This window comes from Spermophilus citellus (genome assembly GCF_964194105.1).
Source record: "Spermophilus citellus genome assembly, chromosome: 4".
NCBI classification, from domain to species: domain Eukaryota; kingdom Metazoa; phylum Chordata; class Mammalia; order Rodentia; family Sciuridae; genus Spermophilus; species Spermophilus citellus.
Genome location: NC_138185.1, coordinates 226740156 through 226761659, shown reverse-complemented (window position 1 = coordinate 226761659; position 21504 = coordinate 226740156). Strand labels below are relative to the sequence as shown.

The following is a 21504-nucleotide window of genomic DNA, read 5'->3' as shown; positions in this document are numbered from 1 at the left end:
CCACATGCTCTTTAGGGCCTGCCCCAGGATGAGGTGGGGCCAGGCAGGGGCCTAGGGAAAGACCCCATTCCCCTATAGCCAGGGCAGCCTGGGCTGGAGGGGCCTTCTCAGGAAGACCCTGGTCCTCTTGGGAGCCTCAGAGCCCCCCTTTGAGGGAATGGGTGGGGGATGTGGGGCAGGAGCGACGTTGGCATCCAGCCAGCTGTCCAGGGCCCCTCTGCCCCAGGGCCCCTCTGCCCTCTCCCTCCCTGGGTTCTGGGCAGGCTACTCACCAAGGAATGTCCAGCAGGAGGACGTAGAACTGGTCGGCGTTGGCCAGCTTGGCTCGCTCCTCTGTGAATGTCCTCAGGTTTTCCATCTGCCAGAGGAGACCACGTGTGGGCAGGTGTGCAGGCCAGCCTCCTCCTCAGGAAGGCCTCGGGGGCTGCTCCCAGCCTCCACCACCTGCAGCAGTACCGCCTGGGGTAGAGAGGTGCTGGGACCCTCCCTTCCTGCCTGCTCGGGGGCCAGGGTCCCAGCTCACCTCATGCTTCTCTGGAAGTAGTTTCAGGAGCTGTTTGAGAACCTCCACGTCAAACTTGGTGGTGTCCCCAGCCCGGATCATGGCGGTGACCTCCTCGTTGGAGCTGAAGGGGTGAGGGGAGGGGGTCACAGAGAGGGCAAGCCATCTGCCCAGGGTCACGTGATAATGAGGGTAGGGTCCAACGGCTCACTCCCTGTCAGTATCCCCCTTCCAGAGGGCTGCTTAGGAGACGGGGTGGGTGGACACAGCTCAGGGTCACCCAGTGAGCTCCTGCAGGGGCCAGTGCCTGAGCTGCAGCATGGAAGAACCTGGGCTGGGAGGCGGGACCATGTGACTGACTGGCCACAGCTTGTCCAGAACCTTGGGGGAAAGTCCTGGATGCACTGGGCCTTTTTCCTCAAGAACCAGGACTGGCGGCCTCTAGGGTCTCCTGCCCTGGGGAAGGAGCGTGCACTGCCCCAGAGTAGCCCGCAGAGGGCGCTGCCGGCCGGGCTGGCTGGAGAGGCTCACCACTTAAACTGCTTCAGGAAGATGTTGAGGTTCAGGCTCTTCTTGGAGTCAAGAAAAGTGACCTGGAAAACCGCCACATGAATGGGTCCCAGGGGGTGACGTGGGGGGACCCTGATGATCCTTGCCCCATGCCTACCTCCTTGGGCTCCTTCCTGGCTGGGGCAGCTGTGGGCTCCTTGGGCTTGGCCACGGGGAAGGAGAAGAGCCGCTCAATGCTGGAGAAGTCAGGCTCCACCGCGTCTGTGCCAGGGCTGCTGAGTGTCGCCCACATGGAGTTGCGCTCTGCAGGAGAGGGGCACCACCATCAAGCTCACACCCCCTCCCAGGTCTGGGGGGCTAGGGCCAGGTGGGCCAGGCCTCTGAGGGCCGTCAAGGGTACCTTGCCTGGACGCCGTCCTAGGCCAAGCATACAGCAGGCGTTTAATAAGTGCCTGGCAAAGGAAGACCCCTGGCTGCTATTCTACTCTGTGCATGTATGTGGACATGCACTCATGTATCCACATGGTAGGTGACCTGCCCTGTCTGGCCTGGGCCTCCTCTGAGCATCAGCACCCCAGGCCCCAGGGTGCCAGGCACAGGGTTGGGCATGGGCTGTAGTACCAGAGATGCACACTGCCCACAGGACCAGAGGGACCTCAAAGGAAGCCTCTGCCCTGCTCCGGCCCTGCCCCACACCAAACCACATGAAACTGAGCCCGAGCAGGACCCAGGCTAGCCTGGCCATGCAAGAGCGGGCAAATGAAGGTGCACCACGCCTCCCCAGCACCTCTCATGTGGCACCAGCCTTCGGGCTCCGCAGCCTCACCTCGGGCCACGTTGGACGGAAGTTTCTGCCAGTTCAGTTTCTTCATGCGCAGTGTGGGTGGGTTCACCCTGCGGTGGCTGGGGACCCAGGCCGAGCCCAGGCTGTGGTCCACGTGGGCCACCATGAGCTCTTCCATGCCACCCGCAGGCAGGGTTGGAGGTGGAGGGGGGCCCCAGCCCCCTCCAGGCGGTGGTGGGGGGAGTGGAGGAGGTGGTGGGGGCAAGATCCCACAGGAGCCAGGCAGGGGAGGTGGCAGAGGGGGTGCTGGGGGAGACATGGCCCCCAGGCCTGGCAAGGGAGGCGGGGGTGGGGGCAGTACTGGGGGAGGCATGGTCCCCAGGTCTGGCAAGGGAGGTGGAGGGGGTACTGGGGAAGGAGTGGTCCCCAGGTCAGGCAAAGGAGGTGGGGGTGGAGGGGGTGCTGGGGGAGGAGACATGGACCTTAGGCCTGGCAATGGAGGTGGAGGGGGTATTGGGGGAGACATAGCTTCCAGGCTTGGCAGGGAAAGTGGGGGTGAAAGGGGCCCAGGGCTGGAACTGGGGAGGGGCGGTGCGGGTGGGGGTGGGGGGTGTGCTGGCTGCTGGGGGGCTGTCTCCCCACTGATGCTCTGGAGGCCAACTGGGTGCTGGTGGGCAGGAGCTGCGGCCTGCTGCTGGCCCTCCATGCCAGCCATGGGAGCAGCAGTGTTTTGGGGGGACCTGTCCCTTGGACTCTGGCCTAGGTTGGCCTGGATGCTCTTGTGGGCCTTGTCCAGGGAGGTGGGTCGGGGCCTCCCTCTGCTGAACAGCAGACGCTCAGCCACCTCCTCCAGGGTGCATTCCTGGGCTGCAGCAGGGGAGATGTCCAGGGTTAAAAGAGAGGGCTGGGGACAGAGACAGAAGGAGGCCACCTCCCTCAGACAGAGGATGGGGTAGGGGTCAGGGTGGGACTCCCCACATGGTCTAAGACCTGCTTCTTCCCACCAGGTTGACCCCTCTGCCTGCCTGGCTCACCCCCCTGCTCACCATCACTGGCCAGGAGCACGGCCCGGTTCACCAGGCTCTCCAGGGCCTCCCAGAGCAGCTGTCCTGAGCGGCTGGTAGGCTCCAGGTGCAGGAGGCCTTGTAGCACTGACAGCAGCTGGGCTGACACTGGAGAGCAGCTCACCTGAGCAGGGCAGGCCGACAAAGGGCAGGTCAGTGGCAGTGCCCTCCTCTGCCTGTCTGCCAAGGGCGTCCGTCCCCACTGACCCCCTTCACATAGCTGAAGGCCTGGTGACCAGCAACTCAGAGACAGGGTTCTTTGTGTTACTGGTGACTCTGGGGACTGTTGGGTGCATTATGGGATATTAAATGGCATCCATGGTTTTCACCCATTTGATGCCAGGAGCAGGCCCTGCCTAGTAGTGACCAAGCAAAAATGTCTCCAGATGTTTCTGGGTGGTGCAGAGTCAGTGAGCTAGAGGGAGGGCCTGGGTGCTCTCAAACCCAGTCTCCTAGACTCTCAACTGGCCCTGTAGTTCCCTAAAGTCCTCTGACAGTGACCAGCGAGCCGGGGCCCAGGATGGCATGGTCAACTCAGGGCAACTCAGCGCAGCCCTGGCCCTTGGAACCGATCCTTCTGGATCTTGCAGCCCCAACCCTGTTCCCAGGCTGCCTGCTCTGGGCTCTGCCTCACCTCTGCGCCCTCATCCCTTGCTACCCCCTGGAGTGTGACCCTCGTTCTGCTGCCCAGGTCACAGGAGGGTCTGACCCATGCGCAGCCCAAACACACCTTGTGGAACAGGGATGCAAAGACTTCTTGGTGGCTGTTCATGTTGAGGCCATTGCACACACGCTGCAGCTCCTCCTCGTCCTCTGCCTTGGCCTCCTCAAAGGCCTCCAGCTGGATCAGCAGGTCAGCGTCCTCCAGGTCTCTGGGGCAGGAGGGACCGGGGCCAGCTGACCTGCTGCTCCCATCAGCCCTGCTTCCCCAGGAACGCGAGACAGGGTGGCCCAGGGCCCCGCTGCACATCTGTTCCTGCTCTGCTGACCCGAGGACACTGGGCAAGTCTCCTGGACATCCCTGTGTCTGACGTGTGGCCACGGCAGCCAGGGGTAGCAGGTTGAGAGGTGGGCTCAGGTTGGAGCCTCACAACCTGCTGGGCTGCCCACCTGGGCATCTCCACACCCCTCATAAACGGAGCTCACGTTCTCCTGAGGGCTAAGTGCAGGGTAGAGCCAGGACTTCCTCCGGAGGATGGGAGGGTGTGGTCAAGACCACACCTGAGGCAGGTCCACCAGGCCTACCTGGGAGCAGGGGCAGGGCTTCTGGCCCCAGCAGGAGGGTCTGAGTGTTCACTGGGCGCAGGCATTGCCAGTCAGCTCAGCCTGGCCAATGAGCCAAGCCCTCAGCAGGCAAGGCCAGCCCCCACCCCACCCCCAAATTGGCCTGCCATCCACTCAGCAGACCTTTGCCCAAGGCTAGCTTGACAGGACCATGCCCTGCTGAGTCCCTCAGGCTGGCTTCCTGGGTGGGAGTCCACCCTAAGTATAGTCCTGAGGTTGAGATGGGGGTTCTTGGCCAGGTGGGTCTGGCAGGGTAGGATTCCGAGTCAGCAACCTGAACACACTGACTCAGAGGAGGGATGAAAGGCTGCCAGCGTGACTCCTGGGGATCCCCGGGCTCGGTCTGAACCACCCGAACATCTCGCACTGTGTCTGGCTACTCGAGCACCGGGTGCCAGCCTGAGACCCGGCCTCGGGGCAGGCCACTGGGGCTTCTCCTGGAAGCTGCCTCTGCCATCTAAGGTCTGTTAGGGCCAGGCTAGGACACCAGGGAAGGTGGGCTCGGTCTGGGGAGCAGAGGGGAGGCCAGCAGAACCAGCCACAGCAGGGACTCACCGCAGTCGGGTCAGAATGTCCAGGAGCTGCAGCCCTGGAAAGGGATGGGGGGTCAGAGGGTTCAGAGGCTGCCTCTGTCCCCCGGGTCTCCTGCCTCGTATCTGAGTCTTTTACCACCACTGCCTATTCACCCCACTGCATGCGTCATCCAGCTCACAGGACATCAGGGTCCTGAGGCTCCAGAGGTGGGTGACATGTTGGCTACACCATGGTACTCCTTCAGTGGTCACTGCCAGAGTGGGCAGGACTGCAATTAGGGACCAGACTACCCTTCTCCTTCTGCTGCCCAACCAGCCTCTAAACGGAGACGGATGTCCAGTTCTGAGGCCTGTGGCCACTAAAGGCACAGTGGTGGCAGGAGACTCCCCTACCCTGGCCCGGGCTGGGCTGGCCCAGGGGACTCTTGGGAAGACCTGCCAGGTGCCTGGCCAGGAGGAGGGCAGTCAGGAGCCCTGGGCAGCAGAGGGTACCAGGCTGGGTGGCAGTTACCGATGAACTCGCTCCGCAGCTGGGTGCGGGTACGGAGGTCCTCGGGGCCAAGGATGACAGCGTTGACCACGCTGAGCAGGGTGACCACGTAGGGCACGTTGTCACTGTCAGAGAGCTCGTTCATGATGACACTGAAGCGGTACTGCTGGCTGCACACCGTCTGCAGGGAGGGTGGGGTCAGTGTGCCCTGGGGCGGTCCTGCGCCCAGCCACAGCCCAGCACTCACCTTGTAGTGGTCCAGGGCATCCAGGGTCAGTGCGTGGCCCTCAGGCGAGTAGATGCACAGGGCAGCCAGCAGCTCAAACACCTGCTTCTTGACCATCACATTGGACGTGTCCAGGGCTGCAGATGGGGATGTCTCATGGGTCCCCTATCTACCCTCCCTGACCAGCCTTGCTCAGGGCACTGCCTGCCAGGGGGAACTCCCTCCAGGCCTGGCACATAGACACCAGGGGGCGCTGTGTGCTCACCCATGCCCACAGTAGGTGCTGGCACAGGGCCCTGCCTGCCAAGCTGACCCCGCCTCCCAGACCACCTGGAGGAAGGGGAAGGTGACCCCAGCACTCCCAGGGTCAGATGAGGCTGGACTAGGATGGACCCTGTTGCTGGCTCTGGGCTGTTTTCCCCGAGCTCAGTACCAGCTGCGTTCCCAGCGGACAGCCTGATGTCTCTTCCCCTGAACCTCTGCCTTCCACCCCATCTCCCGAGCTGGGAAAGGTCCGGAGGGGTCTCTCCTCCGTCCTGCTGAGAACAGGCCACAGGGCTTGACAGGGGCTAGCCGGGCCCAGCCTAGAAGGGGCTGAGGTTGGTGTGGGCCTACGCTGGACAAGCAATGGGTGGCCTCTGGCTTCCTCACCACACAGGCCCCTGCTGTTCCCACTGTCCCTGGAGCCTGAGTGCCACCCTGGAGCAGCACAGCTGGGGGGCAGAGGACCCAGAGACTGCCATGTGTCTCACAGAGGCCGCAATGAACTCTGGCCACAGCCTGCGGAGACCCCCTGGGGCCAGAACATAAAGCACATGCAGCCCTTGGGGCCACAAGGCAGGAAGCAGTAGGCACAAGAGGCCAAGGCCAGGGTCTGCCTGCCAGGAAGGACAAGCCCTCTAGGGCAGGAGTGGGGACAGCAGGGTGGAGAGCTGTGGAGGGTGCTGAGCGGTGGACAGCAATAGCAGGAGTGGGCCAGACATGGGGCTGCGATGGCTAAGGTCCAAGGGCTTGGAGCCAGGTGGAGCATATGTGGGGGCCACTCAGGTGGACATTGTGATAACCAGGGCCTGAAGCCAGGGGTGGAGCCAGCACAGGGCTGACGGAGTCACAGGGCGGAGGGAGAAGGGGGACAACCCGTGGGAGTGGTGGAGGGAGAGAGGTGGCCTGCAGGCCCAACTTCCTACTGCCCCAGAGCCCCAGGCCTGCCCTGTGCTTGCCAGCCAGGGGCTGTGCCCATGTCACCTGGGCAGGCCTGGCTTACCCTGGGACAGCTGGCGCACGTAGCCCTGGTTGCTGAGGATGTACTCGATGCCCTGCTGCGAGTTCATGACGGCACGCACGCAGCTGACGCAGGTGAGCTGCAGCAGGGCGTCCGCGATGCGGGCCACGCCACGGCCCGACAGCCGGGCCAGCGCCTCCAGCAGCAGGTCCAGGCCGCTCTGCTCCAGGAACTGCACCATCCAGCCGCCATCGCTGCTCTCCAGGCGCTTGCGCAGGCCTGAGTAGTTGACCACGGAGGGCATCTGGAGCAGCCGGATGCAGAGCTCAGGGTCGGCACTCTCCAGGTTGGCCTCCGTGGGGTCCGAGTCCTGCGGCCCCAGCTTCTCCTTCAGCGCGGCCCACTTGCGCTGTGCTCCCTCCTTCACCGACATCTTGCCAAACTGCAGGGTCCAAGAGGGACAGGGCCATCAGCTTAGCCAGAGGGGAGGCCAGGGCCCAGCTGTCACCATGGCATGGGGATGCCACTTTCCGCTGCCTCAGTTTCCCCTCATGCTTCCAGCTCAAGCCCTGAGGAGCTGGGAAGGCCTCAGCGAGGGCTCCCCTGGGCCTGCACAGGCAGCGAGTCCCCCGTTCCCACGAGGACCTGAGGCTCAGAGCAGGGTCAGAGGACCTGCCGTCCCTGCAGAACTTGGATCCTGATGGGCTGCAGTGGCCAGGCTGGCTGGAACAGCACTGGGCAGTGGCAGCGACACAACAAAGTGCCCTTTTCTTTCTGGGTGCTTCCTGGGCCGCCCACAGCTTTGGCAGCAGGGCTGGGAGGAGGGGCGGGTCACGGGGCTCCAGTTGCCCCCAGCGGGCAGCAGCCCCGCCAGGCCGGTCTCCCCAGGCCTGGCAGCCTCTGGTGGGTGGAGGGCGCACCAGTGAGGAGCGGACGCTGGGCACATGGGGTGCACCTGGTCAGGGGCGACAGGCTGACTGCAGCCCAGACCCTTCCCCAAAGCAGAACACGGGACAGGCAAAACCACCCTGCTCTCACCTCCACCCACCCCTGGCCCTGCCTGGGTCCAGCTGGCTGTGATGCCATCCCCACCGTAGTCCCCAGAGACTGGCCTCAAAGGTCAGGGGCATCCCAGGCCCTCATGCAACCATGTATGGCTGGATCTTATATTTAGCCCCTGAGAACCAGAGTGTGGTGCAGGGAGTGGAAGGCAGGGTTTGGTGGAACACGGCCCTAGGGCTTCAGACCCCTCCAAAGCCCCAGGCTCTCCCCGCACCCTCCACCTGACCCCAGCTGTCCCCTCTCCCGTGGCAGGCATTTACACTGGCCAGGTTTGGGTGGGGGAAACAAGGCAGCCCCTGGGAGGCAGGGTCACATGCCCATGGCCCCACAGCTGGTGACCTGGAGTCTGCTAAATGTCCAGTGCAGCCTCGCATCAAGTACTCCCTCACCCAGTAAACTAGAGGGGAGACCCCAGGCCAGAGGGACCACCCAGGAGACCATGGCCACACTGGAGGAGTAAGCCGAGGGAGGCTCTGGGTCCCAGTGCCTGCCCTCACCCTAGGGCCCTGCTGGGCTTTGCCCTGGTGAGCGTCTTGGGAGCACCCAGCCTGCCTAGTCCCTATCTCTTGCTTATCCACCTGCCCTGCAGGGCCCCTGGGCCCCCTCTGGCAGGAACCTGGTGTGGACAGGAGGGCTGTCTTATGCATGTGGACCCAGCTCGGGCCATCAGCAGGCCTCCACTCAGTCATTCTCATCAAAGCCTCAGTTTCCTCATCTGTGTCTTGGACATCTACTGGCTGGAGCATCCTAGGGGCTGTGGGTGTGGATACACCTGGCCTACAGGCAGTGAGGGGGCCGTCTGGGTGGATACCAGCCCCACGGCTCCTCAATCTAGATCCTATGCTGGGCCTCAGAGTGGGGAGCCCGCGCCCTCCCCCAGGCCTGGCCCTCAGGCTGTCCTCCCTCCGTCTGTCCACTTACCCAAATGCGCAAAACCTTGCGGCTGCCTCTGCCCACCCATTCCTGTCTCAGGCTTCTCATCACCGTAGACCCCTAAGCTGCAGGATCCCCTCTTCAAGTGGCCACCACCAACCTTGGCCCTCGGCCCTCCCGGGCAGCCTCAGGTTCCCAGAGCCCTCTGGGTGGCGAGGGAGCCAGGGCTCCAGGGCCAGGAGGAGCAAGACTGCCGGCCTCTGCACATCTCCCTCCACCCTGAGGAGGCTCCCAGAACTGACGCTCCCTCCCCACCCATCCTCTGCTCCATTGGCCAGAGCTGCCGTCCCTTCGGCACAGACTGGGTGGGACGGAGTGTGAACCCTCCCAGGCCAGGCCTCTGACATCCAGGGTGCCCTCTCCAGCCAGGAGCCCCAGGGGCCCTTGGTGCAGGGGAACCTGATCTTTCAGAGATAACAGTCACTTAGAACTGACCCACCAGGCTCCAGGCTGTCAGACCAAAGGTCAGGGTGCTCGGGATCCTCCCGGCCCTGGGCACCCACCATCCTCAGGACTACAGGCTCTCTCCCTATAGACCCCAACTGACAGGAGCCCTCAGCCTGTGGGGCAGCACCTGGGCAGGAGGTTGTGTCCTGGCCCCATGCCCTGTCCTGGGGCTGAGCTGCATGCTGCCCCACTTGGCCCTGTGTGGGGCAGCAGGTTGGGGCAGGGGTCTACTGGGTGTGGGTCAGCTGGGACAGGGAACTCAGCCAGACACCCAGAGGCAAGGTGAGAGCACTCCTCTCTCTGACACTGGCCAAGCTGCCAAATCTCATGGAGGACGGGCCCATTCATAGGGTCAGGCCCTGACCAGGGATGTCCTCCTGGAAACATCCCAGCTCTGCAGGATGCAGCTGGGTACACAAAGGGACCATGGTGACTGATGGACAGAACTCCCACCCACGATTTGTAGCCACCAGTCCAAATGTCAAACAAAACCTGGCAGCAACTGGCCCCAACAGCTGGGACTTGATTAATGATTGACAGTTTCCATAATTTTTGCACCTGCTTCCAACTTAGAACCAACCAGAGGAAGGCAGACCCCTAAGCTGCAGGATCCCCTCTTCAGGTGGCCTCCACCAGTGCATCCCCGAGGCGTCCCTCTTTTCTACAGACAAATCTATAAAGCTCTCTCCCTCCCCTGCCTGCCTTCAGGTCCCTGCCAGGCACAAGAGGTGGCGGCTGACCCCCCACAGATGGTTCCAAATAAGCAGCCTCCACAGGCCCCCACGGGCTGTGCATGGGCACCGGGGCAGGGGAATCCAGTTTACAGATGTCACGAGGCCATGTGGAACACTCGGGAAGCCTCCAGAGCTCCTCTTGGGCTTACCAGCCATGTTCCACGTTACCCTGGGCAAGTGACTCTGCCCCTCTGTTCTCCATCTGCAAACTGGGACACAGTGGGGTCCGCAGAGAGGAACTGGGGTGGGGGCAAAGTGAGAGCTCGGGATTGCTCACGGATGTCAACACGGTCCGCACACACCTGGCCCTTCCCCTCCACCCCTACATGTCCTCAGGCTGAGAGTCAGGGTCCCAGATGGGCCTGGCACAAGCCAGAACCCAGGACTATCTTCAGCTTAGACTCCCTGGGGTGGCAGCGTGGCCTCCCCCGGGGCATAGGAATCTGTATTTCCACAGCTTCCGCAGGGTCCCAGCTCTGCGGGCCCGAGCACCTAGGCTCAGCCCCTTGGGACGCTGAAGATCAGGGCACTGAGAAAGGTCCCCTCTGCCCCCAGAGTCCCCCGCCAGTCAGTGAAACCGCAGTGGACAGGGCCTCAGGTGCAGTGCTTGAAGCCCTGGGGACTCCAGCTCCACATTGCTGGGGTCACTGTGGTTCTTTCCCAGTGGTTTTTTCTACCAACAAGGGTTTCCACTGGGATGGGCCAGGCACAGCACAGACTGCGGATGCCAAAGGCCTGGTCTCCCTCCCTGTGAGGGTCATCCCAGATTTGAGGGCCCACCCTGCCCTCTGGAGGAGAGGTCCAAGAGGCCCTGGGCCACCTCCCGGGTATGACTCCTGTCTGCCTCCTCTGCCTGGGCCTGGCCAGTCCGGAATGGAGACGCCTGCCTGCCTCCCTCATGCCTGGCCACTGTGCTACTCACGGAAGCCAGGCGGCCACTGCCCCTGCCTGGTAGTCGCCTGTCAGGCTGAGCTGGGGCATGCAGAGCAGGACCAACGCTGCCCCCGGGTCAGACACCACTTACCCAGCCCCTGCTGAGTGGATGGAGAAACAGGGCCAGAGAGGGGCGGCTGCCCAGGTGGGCACCAAGCTGTGCACAGTGGCCAGGAGGCCTGCATATTACCCTGGCCTCCAGCAGGCCACCGTGGGGATCCTGGCCCTCTGGGGGATCTGGTGAGCCCTTTAGCCTCTGGGCCTCAGCTCCCTCACCTATGCAGCAGGGAAAACCACAACCCCGGCCTCCAAGGAGTCAACCACAGGCTGCTGCATACGGCACAGGGCAGGGTCTCTGGGTCCCCAGCCCCACCAGGCCTGGAGATCCGTGACATGTTCTGGTCAGGCTCCCCATAAGCAGGCTGGCCCTTGAGCCTGGACACTGGGGAGGTGGGTGCTGCCATCTGTGGCCCATCCCTGCAAGGACTGCCAATCCAAGGGGCTCTGGGGACCTCAACACAGGGGGGGCATGTGAGGCCTGGGAGGGGGGCCTGGGGTGGGGTGGCAGGTCTGAGGGGGCCTGCTGGCACCAGCGTGGGGGCTGACATGCTTCTGGGCCTAGACCCAGCCGAGGCGTGGGGAGGGTGAAGGAGGGAGCCTGTCTTCCAGGGGTGGGCGGAGAACATGGCAGGAGCGGGATTCCGGAACTGCAGCAGGGGCTGCCACACTGTATTTTTAGCTCCTCCAAAAGCCCAAATTTTTCCACTGCCTGGCAACCCTCAGCTCTCCATAGCTGCTCGAGTTCCTGGCAGCTCCCTGGAGTTCAGGGGCAGCCCCCAGAGCTGAGTCTGTCCTGCTGCGACCCCGTCAACTTCCCTCTTAACTATAATCTGGGCTCCCTTGAGCCTGACCCAGCAAGTATAGCACCTTCCCATCAGGCTGCAGGCCCTTGGGGACAGGGCTGCCTTGTGGGGTCACCTGCCTTGTGGGTTCAGCCCAGGTAGGAGTCCTGTGCACAGCAGGTCTCAGGAAAGGGTGGAGGAGTGTCCACCCACTGTCTGCATGTCCACGGCCGTGGATCATATAGGGCCGGAGGTGGCCGTGGCCAGGGAGCAGGCTGGGGCAATAGGGCCCTGCGGAGCACCGAGGTGTGCAGCCCAGAAAAGGGGGTCCGAGGAGGGGGCGGGCGGGAAGGCACTCCTGGCAGTGTTGAATCCAAAGCCAGAATCACAGGAGCAAGAAGCCTTGGGTAGGATTTCACCCACATGCCTGTGACGTGTCCCTGGGACACCTGCTGAATGCCAACAGAAACAGTAAACAGGAAGTGCTTGCTGGGGCTCGGTGGGCGATGCTGGCCTGGGCCCGGGCAGGAGGGTCTGGCACAGGGCTGCCTGTGCTGAGCACCTTGTGTCTGGGACTCTATTAAGGGGCTGGGGTGGCCTCAGAGTCCCCTCCTCCTGAGCTCAGCTCACTAAGCTCGCCTTAGGAGGACAGGAAGGGCGCAGGCCTCCACGCCAGGACGCTGGGCTTCCATTTCCACCTGCTCTGACATAAAGCAGGGCTAGGGTGCCCTAGACTTGCACTGTCACCAGAGGGGTCCCTCTGGGCCTCAGTCTCCCCAGCTGCACAGAGTAGGGCCACTGGGTGTTTGCTTAGAGCCTGGCCCCCTTCAACATTCTGGGGGTTTTGGTATAGAGTCTGGGGCCAGAGAGAGGCGTGGGGTAATGACAAAGACTGTGGCCGCCAGTCAGGGACTCTTGGAGTCCAAGGTCCTCACCCTCAGCAGCGCCTTCTGTGCTAGGCCCCATCAGCAATGTGGAGTGCAGGGGTGTGGTTCTTGGGCTCAGATGAGGAAGCCAAGGGACTTGCCAGGCCCTGCAGGCGGCAGTGCTGGGATGACCTTGGGCTGATGTGCCGCAGGCCTGTCCACCTACGGGAGCTGAATGGGTGATGGGGCAGGCAGCCTGAAGGCCCCACCTCATCCCAGGATGCCTGCCGGGTCCTCTCCCCAAGACTGGTCACTTGTCCCTCCCGGTCTCCCTGATGCTCCCCAGGGAGGGATGGCCGGCTTCAGGACTCGGGTTCTGACTGCTGAGTGTTCCTCTGGGCCTCGCGATGTCCGGTCCTGAGCCTGCGCTCCACAAGCCCCCCCCCCCAGGTGTCCCAGAACCAGGCCACCCCCCAGAAGCAGGGAGAACAAAGGTAGCCTGGGAGCGGGAGGGGCCCGGCCTGCAGCCCCCAGCATGAGGGCGGCTGCCAGGGAAGGCACTCAGCTCGGATTCCAGGCACAAAGGGGCCTACAGCTGGGCACAGGTGCCTTGGACGGCCCACTGGACTCCCGTTACTGTCTTCCACACGTAGGAGCGTGTCAAAGCCACTCCTGGACTGGAGCTGCAGCAAAGGGCCATGCTCTGACTGCGCACACCCAAAGACCTGGCCGGCTCGACAACCAGGAGTCAGCTGGGACACTGCTTTAGTCTCCCAGGCTCCTGCCCCTCCACAGCCAGCCCCAGGGGACCTGTCGGAACTGACTGGGTGAGTGAGATCCTTGGCATGGGTGTGGCAGGCCTGTTGGCATCCTGGGGAAGTGTCAGTGCCAGGGCCCTCAGGAAAGCCAGCCGATTCTGTACTCAGTTTTCTCGTCTGTAAAATGGGCAGGGTGTTCTCCAGGGGCCTGTGGCTCCTGCCCCCAGCTGGCTTGGCCAGCACTGCCCGCAGTGCCCACCCCTCACCCCTCAGAGGTAACTTTCTGGGCCCAGCAGCCCCTGCTCTCCTGCCTGGGCCCTTTGAGCTTGGGGTCCCCCAGGAATCTTGCTCTCAAGCCACTCACATCTGTGCACACAGGAGGCAGACAGGCGGGGACAGGCAGCGCCTGGGCCAGTGAAGAGCAGCCTGCCCCCTGTTGCTGGGCGCAGGCGGCAGTGCCAAGCTGTACTTGGAGCAGAACGGGGACAACAGGCATGTGGAAGGTGGGGGAGGCAGGCTGCACGCAGAGGCCACAGCCCAGGGCCAGGAACAGATGGGGAGACTGAGGCCATGAAGATGTTTTCATGCAGCCGGAGGCTGACTTCCAGGCCATGTCCAGCACTGAACAAGGACCAAGATCAAGCTCAGCACGGAGAAGCCCCTGCTGCACATGCCAGACTGTCTGGGGGAAGCTGCCACCGGGCATGTCCAGCTAGGACACCTGCCAGCTCTCTGACCCACTGTGCTTGGGACCGGTCTCCACACTAGCTCTGATGTTGGGGCTCAGTGGCACCAACTGCAAAATGGAAAGCAGACCCTGCCTCTTGCTCCCCAAGTGTCTTCTGGCTGTTCTTCCGTCCATCAAGGGCTCCCTGTTGGGCCCTGGTCAGATTGGCCTCCTGGCAGCCCAGGCCACACACCCTGCCTGGGGAGATGTCTGCCTCCACTGTGGGGCTGGCCAGGGCACATCCCCAGGGGAGGGGGGCAGCTCTCCAGGCGACCCTCCCCTCTCTTCTCATGCTGGACCTGGAGTACTCAGAGCAGCTTCAGCTCAGGGAAGGGGCAGTGGAGAGAGCTGTGGTCACGTGCTGGCAGGAGGCCTGCTGCTCAGGATACCTGCCCCAGGACTCTGCAGAGGCCTCCATTACTGGCCAGGGCCCAGCCTGGCCTCCTGTGTGCTAGCACACCAGGGGAGCAAGGAAGAAGGGCATAGAGGCTGGCAGAGCCCTGCCTGGCTGTCCACTCCAGACTCTCCCAGTCCCATTCTACCCACTCTGCTATCCTGCCCACCCCTGCTTCCTGTAGCAGGGTGCAGCTGGGAGAAGCCACAGGGGTTGGGAAAATAGAACAGGAAAGAGGCCATGGCCATTCTGTCCTCAGATAGTGCTGGAGAGGGGCCTTGGCTTCAGTCTTCCCACCAGACCATCACCCCAATGCCCGATAAAGCAGCAGCTCCAGGGCCTGGGGCAGCTGGCACAAGGGCAGATGCCCACAGGGCTCTGTAAGTGTCTCCTGCCAGAAAGGATGACCCCAAGTCTGTAACCCAATGGTTCCGCCTCAGTGTTCTCACCCGTGAAATGGACAGCATTTGAAGTACTTGCACCTCATGGGATAGGCACAAGGGCCAGATGGAGCAGTGGGAATATGGCAGGCCGGTCCACTTCCCTCCACTCTCTCAGCTCACAGACACCGCTCAGGAGCCATGAGTGGTCAGAAGACAGGCCAGGCTTGGGCCAGCTCTTCAGGGCTGAGGCAGAGGGGACACCTGGGCAGCACCCAGCCCTGTTCTTTACCTAATCACTTGAGAAAGGGGCTGTAAGAGAGTTCTTGCAACAGCCCCCGTGGGGGACAGGCCAAGTTGTTCCTGCTTTCCTTGCCTGGCTCATGCATAGCTGGTGGTCAGCTGGAGGTCGCAGGTACTGGGCAGACGAAGCTGTGAGCAGGTTGGGGACTCAGGCTGTCTGAGTACCTGGGGGAAGGAGTCTCCTCACTAAAGTGAGCCGGCAGGGTAGAGGCCTCTCACAGGAGGCCACATGTTTTGGGCCTGCTTTCACACCTCCAGTGACTGGCACTCACCCCGGATGCCTCCTTGTCCTTGACACTGGGTGTTCCTGAGGGACAGCCCCTCAGAGACTAGCTGTGCTGACCTCTGCCACCCAGCTCTCCTGGCCTTGTCCACAGAAGTGGGCATGCCCTCCTCAATGCACTGTGTCCACTGTGTCCACCTATTAGACTCCTGCTGTATGCAAGACCAAAGCAGGGGAGAGGTCAGGTAGCAGAGTCAGGCCTTATCCCTCCCACCATGGGGTCCTTGACAAAGCACTTCAAAAAGCTGGGGCTTGAGCCTGCTTCAGACAGCACCCACTGCCCCACCCAGGGCTGGTGACTCCACCTGGCCCAAGCTGCAGAGGATCCCATGTCCTCCTGTGGCCTTCACGACCCTGAAACTTTCCCAACCTGGAAACAACTGCACTTTGATGGCAGGCGGAGTCTACTTCAGGTAGGAGGCTCAGTCCCAGAGCACACAGCCTGTGCAATTAGCTGACAGGCGTCAGCACCCCCACAAAGTGGGGAGGGTGACGAGGGTTAACTCTTTGCCCTACCAGTTACCAGGTCCTGGAGAGCAGAGCCCTCCACAGCAGCCTGCTGGGCCGGTTCCCGGAGGGAGGGCAGCCCCTCCTGCCCCTCAGTCCTCCTGGAGACTCGCCCTTTGCTTGCCAGGGGGCCTCTGATTCGCCCTTTGCTTGCCAGGGGGCCTCTGATAGTCTGGAGCTCCAGCTCTTGGGGAGGCTGGGAGGTAGATCAGGTAATGGTGTCTGCAGCTCTGGGGGCCAAACTGACTTTTTTAACAGAAAGTTGCTGATGACCTGAGGGGACAGGGCAGGGTGAAGCCTCAGACCCCATCCCTGCAACCAAAGGCCACAGTGTTCACTTCCTGAAGGCCCTGCCCTGGGCAGCTCCCTGAGCCAGGTTTGCAGGGCAGCAGGGACGACATCTGTGCCTCAGCTACCGATCCCACTCTTCAGTGTAGATGGGAACTAAGACCCAGAGAGGCAGGGTCCCACCCATGGCATTGCCAGAGCGAGGGACAAGGATGGCAGAAGGGAACTTCCCCACTCCAGCCTGGGTGCAGGCACCCATGCCACTCCGACTCTGGGTTTGACCAGCTGGGGTGTGGTGCTGCCACTGTGCAGCCTGGAGTCCTGGGTGGCTGGAGGATCAGAAAGACCTGGCCGTGGGACTGTGCTCCCCAGGGTCAGCTGTGGGCTGGGTTGGGGCAGTGCACAGGCCTCCCTCCCAAAGTCATGGTCACTCCTGGGATCCCTGCCTAGGAAGAGGAGCATAAAAACACTCCCACCCCCAACAATCTCAACTGTGAGGGGCACACTCCCCAAGGCCAGGCGCTGGTGTGCTAGGGCGGGGCAGTACCCACCAGCGCAAGCACGGGCAGCTAGAAACCTAGCAGTCAGGGCGCGGCCGCAGACCCGCCCACGCCTGGGGTGCCACCGGGGCAGGGGACCGGAGTTAAAGTTTATTCTCTCAACTGTGGCTGATTCACGGTCAGGATGTGGCAGCCGCGAGGCGGGAACTGCTTGCCCCAGGGAGGCCCAGCGGATCGTGGCCCGCCACCCGCCGGTGGTTTGCGCTCTGGCCGCACTTCGGCGCCGGCCGCAGACCAGGGAGGGGCGCGCGGAACAGCGAGGCCAGGGGCGCCAAGTCCCCACCCCGGGAACTGGTCCCCGCCGCCCCGCGGGCCCGCGCCATCACTCGGGGCGCACCCGCGGGGGCTCGGAGTCCCCTTCCAAGCGCGCAGCGCGCCCGCCTCCTCCCGGACTCAGTTTATCCTGGGGTCCTGGCCGGCCCGGGGGCTGCGGACTTACCGGGTGGGGGCGCCGGCGGGGCAGTGGCGCGGCCGGCGCTGGGTCCCGGCGGGTCGGGGGCCGCGGGGAGTCGGCCCCACTGCGGCGCTCCGCACAGTCAGACCCGGCTAGCGCGGGCTCGGGCGGGGCCCGACGGAGGAAAGGGAGGCGCCGCCCCGCCCGCCAGCGGCCACGTGGGGGGCGGGCTGAGGTGGGGTCGCCGGGGAGGCCCCGCCCGCTGCACCCGAGGAGGGAGCTTGCAGGGTCTCCCCGAGCGCCCATGAGAACGCCCTGGAGGGGCCCCTTTTCCACCCTGCCAGCCTAGCCCGGGTGGGCGCAGACCGGGGTAGAGACGGCGGGAATTCGTCCCCCCAGTCAGAGCTCACTGTCAGCTGCCTGCCCCTTCCCCCGCGACTCCCCCGCCCTCCTAGGATCCTCAAGGTCCACTCCCACGGATAGCCCTAACTCTGGCGAGCCCACCCCACGGAGGCAGAGGGACGGGATTCCTTGGCGCTCTCCCTCTGGGTAAAGGAGAGCCTTGTCAAACCTGTCCAGAGGCAGCTCCCCTCTGGGAATGGACAGCATATCCCGCCTCCCCTCCCCAGTTCTGTGAGAACCTCCTCTGGTACTTCAGGTGACCTCAGACTGGGCTGTGACTCTGCTGAGCCTCAGTTTTCCCAGCTGTAAAGTGGTACCTCCACAGTAGCATGAGGGTGGATGGGGACCGTGGATGAGGGTTACCCCTCACCTGGCCTTGACTCTCCACTGTAATCGGACTGCGCAGCCCAGGGGCAGAGAAGGCTCTTCAGACTTGAGTCCAGCTGGCTTCCTAACCTTGCAGCCAATGGCATGCCCTCTGGGTGCTCCCCATACTCCCCCATCCTTCCTGGTCTCTGAATGTCTACTCCTGGAGCAGATTCACTCCCAGTCCCAGCAGCCTCAGCCCTGGAAATCTCCCTAGCTCAGCCCTAGTACAGAAGCAGCCTGTCTGCTGGCCACTGCCCAAGGAGAGCCCTGAGTGCCTGGTGAGCCCAGGGGAGCCGCCAGGGCCAGCACTGACTGGCTCTTCTCTGTGCAGGGACTCAGCCATTCTTGGAATGCATGAGTCCTTGCGGAGGCCCTACCTTCTGCCCACCACCCCCCAGCTAGGGTTCTGGCCTCCATGTCTCCTGGGCCCCATCAGTGTCCTGGTGTGGTCCCACCTGGGGGCAGGGAGGCCAGGACCTCAGTGGTGGCCTGGCCTTGTACCAGTGGGGGGAGGGGCAGGCTAGTTGACTCATGTCCAGTGCTGGCGCCAGGCTGCAGTGCTCTGTCAGTGGGTGTGTTTGTTGACCCGGAGGAGGAATGTGGCCTTTAGCCACAGTCCAGGTGCAGGAGAGATACTGGCATTAGGCTTCGCTCCTTGCCAGCCAGCGCCTGTCCACCTGAGCTCCACTCAGACACAGGCAGGGGCTCTGGCTGGGCAGGCAGCAGCACTTGGGCCACCTTTCCAGGACCTTCTGTAGCACGCTCAATGGGAGGACCCTACCCTGGTGGGGAAGGATTGGGCCCACTTCCCCAGGGCAGCTCTGCCAAGGGCTTGCGTCCCTGATCCTGCCTGAGGGTGGCTAGGCCCAGGGACCCAGGGTTGGGCCAGGCCCCCCTAGGCCAGAGCAGGGTGAAGAAGGCAGGGTGAGTTGGGGTCAACAGGGGAGACTGAGGAAGTTCCTAGGGTTGGCTGAGCAGGAAATCCCTGTGTGGTATCTGTATATTGTGAGTAGTGGGCAGCTGGGGTCAGGGGTCAGAGACCTTGGCAGAGTGCGGGTGAGGACTGTGGAACCAGAGGGTGCTTTTTCTTGGACTTTGGGCCTGGACTGACATGTCCAGGGCTGTGGAGTCAGCTTTTGGGGCTCTACCTACCTTGACCACTGATTTTCGGAGACATTCAAGGGCCTTCCCATTTCTTCCAGTGGCTCAACTGTAACCCTCTGCACCTTGGGTACCTCCCAGCCCCATCCTGAGCTGCTCCCTATCCCTGAGGTTGACCCGAGGACCAGTGTGGACTCAGAAGTTTTACCCGGGTGAGGTAGTGCACGCCTATAGTCCCAGCTACTTGGGAGGCTGAGGCAGGAGGATTCCAAGTTTGAGGCCTGTGTACCCTAACGAGACCCTGTATTGAAATAAAAACAATTCAAAAAAGGGCTGGGGCTATAACTTGGTGTCAGAGCACCCTGGGTCCCATCCCCAGGAAAGAGAGAGAGGGGGGGGGGAGGAGGAGGGAGGGAGACATTTGCTCCTGCAGCCACTGCCCAGCGTATTGGGCTCCACCTGACTTCAGGAAGTTCCTTCTGGAAGCCATGTCTGTGAGCAGCTCCCCACCTGGGGCGTGGGGACGTCCTCAGAGCTGGAATTATGCACATGCCTGCCCACAGCTCTGGACAGCAGATCCCAAAGATGTGCAGGTAGACACAGCCCAACACCCAGGAGCTGCCCATACCCCGGCAAGGCCACATGCCTGCCCACTCGAAGGACATGGGGGTGGTCCTGCCACTGCGCCTGCAGGCAGCTTCCCCTGCCTCTTGCTGGGAAGCAGAATCTGAGACGGGGACGAGGGGGAGAGGCCCAAGGGCTGCAGATTGAGCCACCAGAAAGAGGCAGGCAGGCGTGGGCACTCCCCGAGAGGAACCTTCCTCCGAGTGCCACCTGTGCAAAGCTGGAAGACCTGAGTGCTGCAGGTGGCTGTCCACAGGCCAGAGCGCCACCGGGACCACTCGGACCCCAGCAACAGCCTGGCGGGGGTTTCGTTTCCTTTGTCAGCTTGGCTCCCAGAAGCTTTCCGCAGTCTTCCTTTTCAAATCTCTCATTCTGCCTGGCGCCGGTGCCCTGAGATGACCTCTGGTGTGGTACACAGTGAAGTCACTAAAAACACCTCCACCCACCCCTCATCACCCCCAGCCCACCTCCCCATCTACTTGTCCCCCATCCACCCACGCACTTTGGTGGCCTGCTGGCATGGACAGGACCAGAGAGGTGACTGCAGGCTCTGCCTGGGCCTCCCTGCACCTCCCCTCACCTCTGCACCCCACCTCCCTCTGCATCCTACCTCCCTCTGCATCCTGCCCAGCGGCTCAGCAGCCAAGGCAGCTTCTCAGTACCTCCCCCATTTCTCCTGTACTCCATTGACCCTCAGAGCAGCTGAGTGTCCGGCTGCAGGAGGCTGACCTCAGGTGGACCTTGCTCAGGGTCATCCGTGGTCTGGGGAAGGGGAGGCAGAAGCTGGGACCACGCAGCTGCTCTTAGAAGGAGCAGTCGGTCCCTTAGCCGTCAGTCAAGGCTCGGCTCAGTCAGGAGCCTCTGTACTCCTCATTTGAATGTCACCCACACAAAGAGCAGCATCTCATACCTGCTAGTTCTGTATTTGTGAATTTGCCTACCTAATTTATCTGTAACCCTAAAGCGTACCTATAACCCTAAGATCAAGTACCTGAGTTTTGCCATCATCCGTGGAGGCTGGAGCCCCTGCTGCGCAGGTGCTCCTGGGGCCCAGCCAGGCCGCTCTCCGCTCTGCCCTGCACTCACCTTGTATGAAGGGCCCTCTCTTGGTCTAGTTAGTGCCTTAAAAATATATATATATATATATATATATATGTGTTTTTTCTTGGTGACTTTGCTTTACAAGTGGCCCCAGGCACAGTGCTGAGGTGCTGCCTGGCGTTCCCAAGCACAGACAGGCTGTGCTGTGACTCGTGGAGAACATGCTTGTGCTGGGCTAGGTCGGGACATGAGCTCAGTGTTTATGGTGATGACACACATGTGCGTTAGGCGTCTGCAGCTGGGACACATAAAACAAGGGGACTGTGTTTGATTGGAGGAGGAACCTCATAATCAGAGGCTCCCAGAAGCCTACCCTGGGAGCAATGGCTCCATCGGTGCCAAGTCAGGGACTCTAGGGACCACAACTGCAGTGAGGACGAGAGTCACTGGGCATGTGTTTATTGATGGGCAACTGAGTCTGGGCGCACAGCAGATGGAGCCATGGCACGCTGCCAGGTGTTTCCCTAGTCGAGTTAGTGCCTAATGCACCCCAGGGTCACTTCTCCTTTCCCCGATGTACGGCCCGTCCCCTTCCTGGCTGTGGAGGCGTGCCGGTGGCTGGCCTCTCTGCTCCATGCGGGGCCGAGAGCCATCCTGCTGCTCTGTGAGCAGCTCATCCTTTTCCATGGCTGCTGCTGCCTCGGAGCACACTGGACGGCTGCTGGCTGTGTGGGTGGGTGCAGTCTAGCTGTAGGGCCTGTGCATCTGGATGTGTCCCGCAGGGGGCTGCGGATGCAGGTGTTCAGCCCTGACTCTGGTTCTCCCTCTGAACCAACCAACAGGGCTCCAGGGCTGGGCAGGGCCAGGTGTGGGCCACCATCTCCTAGCTGCTTCCCCACGTTAGGCCATGGCTCCCAGGTCTGCAGGCTGGACGGGCAGCA

The 21504-nt window shown here is 62.6% G+C and overlaps 1 protein-coding gene across 4 annotated transcripts in view; it reads right to left on the bottom strand.

Annotated features, from left to right (window-relative positions):
- The window catches only part of INF2 (inverted formin 2), a 29192-nt gene extending 9041 nt beyond the window's left edge, over positions 1 to 20151 (bottom strand). For 3 of the 4 annotated variants that reach the window (XR_014021335.1, XM_081288911.1, XM_081288912.1), the window contains exons 1-12: positions 17072 to 20151; positions 6658 to 7057; positions 5415 to 5530; positions 5189 to 5348; positions 4700 to 4733; positions 3591 to 3732; positions 2843 to 2984; positions 1839 to 2663; positions 1170 to 1315; positions 1034 to 1095; positions 524 to 626; positions 273 to 358 (exon numbers count right to left, since the gene is read on the bottom strand). Coding sequence is in view for 3 of the 4 variants with exons in the window: in XM_081288911.1 (XP_081145037.1) it covers positions 273 to 358; positions 524 to 626; positions 1034 to 1095; positions 1170 to 1315; positions 1839 to 2663; positions 2843 to 2984; positions 3591 to 3732; positions 4700 to 4733; positions 5189 to 5348; positions 5415 to 5530; positions 6658 to 7057; positions 17072 to 17332 (2477 nt within the window). In the remaining variant the exon portion in view is untranslated. Of the gene's footprint in view, positions 1 to 272; positions 359 to 523; positions 627 to 1033; positions 1096 to 1169; positions 1316 to 1838; positions 2664 to 2842; positions 2985 to 3590; positions 3733 to 4699; positions 4734 to 5188; positions 5349 to 5414; positions 5531 to 6657; positions 7058 to 8598; positions 13068 to 17071 lie in introns of those variants that run through there. The other variant, XM_081288913.1, reaches the window with a different exon arrangement.
- Between the last annotated feature and the right edge of the window lie 1353 nt (positions 20152 to 21504).